The sequence below is a fragment of the Notothenia coriiceps genome, unplaced genomic scaffold (assembly GCF_000735185.1).
Source record: "Notothenia coriiceps isolate Sejong01 unplaced genomic scaffold, NC01 NC01_scaffold00032622, whole genome shotgun sequence".
NCBI classification, from domain to species: domain Eukaryota; kingdom Metazoa; phylum Chordata; class Actinopteri; order Perciformes; family Nototheniidae; genus Notothenia; species Notothenia coriiceps.
The window spans coordinates 1-4,188 of record NW_011365323.1 but is presented as its reverse complement, the minus strand read 5'-3'; the positions used below and the strand labels follow the sequence as shown (position 1 = coordinate 4,188).

The window sequence follows — 4,188 nt, the reverse complement described above, 5'->3', positions numbered from 1 at the left end:
CTACTTTTACTCCTGAAATGGACCAATCTGCACAATGACTACTTTTACTGTCGCTACTTTCACTATATTTTGATGATAATACTTTTCTACTTTTACTTGAGGAACATTTTGAATGCAGGACTTTTACTGTAACAGAGTATTCCTACACTCTGGTACTTCTACTTTTACTCAAGTACAAGATCTGAGTACTTCTACTTTTACTCAAGTACAAGATCTGAGTACTTCTACTTCTACTCAAGTACAAGATCTGAGTACTTCTACTTTTACTCAAGTACAAGATCTGAGTACTTCTACTTTTACTCAAGTACAAGATCTGAGTACTTCTACTTTTACTCAAGTACAAGATCTGAGTACTTCTACTTTTACTCAAGTACAAGATCTGAGTACTTCTACTTTTACTCAAGTCAAGATCTGAGTACTTCTACTTTACTCAAGTACAAGATCTACAAGATCTGAGTACTTCTAATTTAGTACTTATTCCACCCTATTTGTTATGCTTTTCTACCATAGCCTATAATAATGATGACAACATAGATTGCACCTTATTAAATACACCGTGTCAAACTCCCATTGTACTTCTTAACCACAGCCAAGTTAAGGCAGTCTGTTCTCTATTACATTACTTTACATTCAAACAGTCTTACTGACAGTGTGGATCAAGTTGCATTTCATTCAAGATTCAAGATTCAAAGCTTTATTGTCATGTGCACAGTAGCTATAGTGTAGATGTGGGAAATTAAAAACTTCAGACACAATGCAACATGAATATATAGGAAATACAAAATATATATATGTTGCCTTATGAGTCAGGCTTTAGTGTCTGTAATCACACTTCATTAAAGTCAGCACGCATGAGAGGCGTGCACCTACCTGACATTCCACTGCTCTCTGTAATAAAGCTAATTAGTGGACTTCCCTCCCAGGTGCCTGAGGGGAGGGTGGTGGTCCTGTCCTTTCGCTTCATCGACCTGGAGAGCGACAACCTGTGCCGCTACGACTATGTTGATGTTTACAGCGGCCATGTGCGCGGGCAGAGACTCGGACGCTTCTGTGGGACCTTCAAACCGGGAGGGCTGGTTTCCACTGGCAACAAGATGCTCCTGCAGATGGTCTCGGATGCAAACACAGCTGGGAGTGGCTTCCTGGCTGTCTTCTCTGCTGCCCACCCACATGAGAGAGGTAAAAAGGAGAGTCTTCTGCATGCCGAGTCTTATGTGCCAAGGTTGCCGCTGTGTAAGAGAATATCTTGCAGCCAGCCGAGTGTGTAATGCAGACGCTTGGGTCTCAGCCATGACTTCAACCCATAAAGGAGTCTAATAGTGGCCTGGGAGTGTGTCTGTGTTGGCAAGGGGTCAGTCTTTAAAAAACAAATTAACAAGGCCGTATAACACGAGTTGTTTTTTTAGTGAGGTCATTGGCACCACAATACCCAGACAGACAGAGGGAACAACTTCTACTTAAGAGCAACTTGCATAACACTTTTGAGACACCCAGTAAAACAAAAGGAGATGTTTGTTTTTCTGCTCAGTAAAAAAACGGACCTTTCCGATACAAGGTTCAGAGTTTCAGCTTGTGGACAAAAAGGGAGGAACATCCGAACACTTCTCACAGTGGGATGTGGAATTTCTCACTGGGATTTTTCGGAGCACTCTAAGTCGTAGGTGCAGGTCAGAAAGTATCCCTTGAGTCTGAATGAGCCTCTTCCTCTCTGCAGGGTCAACTCTTATGTTTTCGTGGAATTGTAATGGCTGCTTCTTCTTCATGTCCCCGAGGAGCTAACAGCTTTAATGGACACTGTGTAGGAAACCAGCCTGCATGTCTCTCACAAAGAGGATGATGGCAGATAGACGGTCTCTTAGCGTTGTCAAAACTGTAGAGCAAACAATGTTTATTTCTGTCACTGTGCAAGACTGTACTTGACATGTTGGAAGGGAAACATCAATCTAAGTGCATGTTACAAGAACACAAAGTGATTCAGTTCTTTAAATGTCTGAACAACCTTTGAACAGATGATTTTCCGATGCTTGAGGACATTTGGAAGAACGCCGTGTTCTTTTAACTCTTCACGGCACAGGACTAATCACTTTTTAGGGTGCACAACATAACAAAGAAGGCTTCTTATCACACACAACACGTGGATCATTCCCTTTGAGGAATAGGAATTATATTTTGCAGATTATCCAGGATTAATGTTTGAATCATTGCTCCACAGGTGAGCAGTACTGTGGAGGCAGGTTGGACAAACCCACGGGGAGTTTCAAAACACCAAACTGGCCGGAGAAGGATTACCCAGCTGGAGTCACCTGCGCCTGGCACATAGTGGCCCCTAAGAACCAGGTCAGAGTGCTCAACATTCATTTTATATTGAGGGAAATGTTATGTGTAAAGGATAAAAGCAAACGGAACTGTAAAAAGATTCAATAATAGACGCTAAAATCTCTCGTTTTCTCCACACTGATACTAAATGCTAACCCTGAACAGGTGTTATGTTGTGGATGTTGAACAAATGTGCGTCATTGTGGAAAAAAACATGTTTAACAAGTTACCACAGTCTATGTAGAGGTCTAAGGGGAAACTACTGTAAACAAATAGTTGCAATAATCTGGCTCTAGCATAACACCCCCCTCCGGAAAAGGAAGATGATTGCATGGAATAATAATAATGATATCTCTTTGATTTGGATGCTTTTACTTTCAAACTGTCCCGCATGAGTGGTAAGGAGTGCAATAAGTGGAGTAGTCTTCTAGTCGAATGTGTAATGGGTGTGGAACAAGACTACATCCCCCCACAAATGATACCCTTTAATCAAACGTTGTATCCTGTTAGTCCGTTACCAGCCTATGCTCGATGAAAGAAGTTTCCTCTGTGGTTTGTCTCCTGCTGCAGATTATTGAAATCAAGTTTGAGAAGTTTGATGTGGAGAGAGATAACTACTGCCGCTACGACCACGTCTCCATTTTCAACGGGGCGGAAATCAACGACGCCAAGAGGATTGGGAAATACTGCGGAGACAGCCCCCCAGCGTAGGTGATTCTCATTTCCACTTAAATATCCATCCCATGTTTGCCTCTCAGTTTACAGTGAGTGTGTCTGCAGGCCAGTGTTTTCAGACGGGAACCAGCTGCTCATCCAGTTCCTCTCCGACCTCAGTCTCACCGCAGACGGCTTCATCGGACACTATAAGTTCAGACCAAAGAAATTCATCACCACCACGATGCCACCCACCACTACAACGCAGCCAGTCACCACCAGGCCCATACGTAGGTATCAACTTTCCTCCAATACGATCCTCCAGAGGGCTTCTAACATCTGTCTTTGTTGATGTAGCTATGAGGAATACTGGCTGACTGGTCGACTGCATTCTCTTTATCAGTCATGAGGGACAACTGCAATATGCTCCTGGTAGAAGATATGGAAAACACAACAAATTAAGTAGAGTCATTCTTTTTACTGCTTATGGTTAAAAATTCGGGATCTGAGCTTTTTTTCCTCATAGTTACATAATTGCACATATTCTGTTAAATAAAATGGGTCAGTTCAATTAAAAAAGTGTAATTAAAAAGCAGACCTTTACAATTTGACATATAGTTCTGAATCATCACTTTCTAATGTGCAAAGAGCAGTAGTGGAAGAAGTAGAAGTACTACTAAATGGTAAAAGTACCCTGTTGCAAGTACAAATCCTGCATTCAAAACCTTACTTAAGTTACAACAGGACTGGCAGCAAAGTATACTTACCAAAAGTAAAAGTACTTGTTAAAAATATTTAATTACTACATTACGAAGCCGCCTTCAAAGTAAAAGCATAAACAACGACTTCAATTAAAGGTGGGGTAGGTAAGTTTGAGAAACCGGCTCGAGATACACTTGTTGTTATATTCCATGGAATGCTCTTAACATCCCGATAGCAATGAATATCTGAAGTGCTTTGACAATAAATACATAAAAAAATATCATCTGTGGAAGCCGTAGTGCTGTAAAAAGCACGACCAATCATCTGAGCCGACCCGGCTAAAGTAACTGGATGGCCTACCTGCCTGTCAGCCTTCCATCTGTGCACAAACTTATCTCGTGCCCTCATTGGTCATGTGTGCGTTCGTGTGTGTTGGAGGAGGGGCTCTGTGAGGAAGGGGTAGTTCTTCTCCGGCTGTGTATTTTTTAAATTTTAGCGCACTCAAGCTGGTTTCTC

General features: G+C 41.9%; 1 protein-coding gene across 1 annotated transcript; it reads left to right on the top strand.

Annotated features, from left to right (window-relative positions):
- Window positions 1–851: 851 nt before the first annotated feature.
- On the top strand, window positions 852–3,389 carry LOC104960984 (procollagen C-endopeptidase enhancer 2-like). Its single transcript, XM_010789182.1, has 4 exons — window positions 852–1,179; window positions 2,213–2,337; window positions 2,887–3,023; window positions 3,097–3,389. Exons 1-4 carry the CDS (start codon window positions 852–854, stop codon window positions 3,320–3,322), a joined length of 816 nt encoding a protein of 271 aa, XP_010787484.1. The 3' UTR covers window positions 3,323–3,389.
- Window positions 3,390–4,188: the final 799 nt, after the last annotated feature.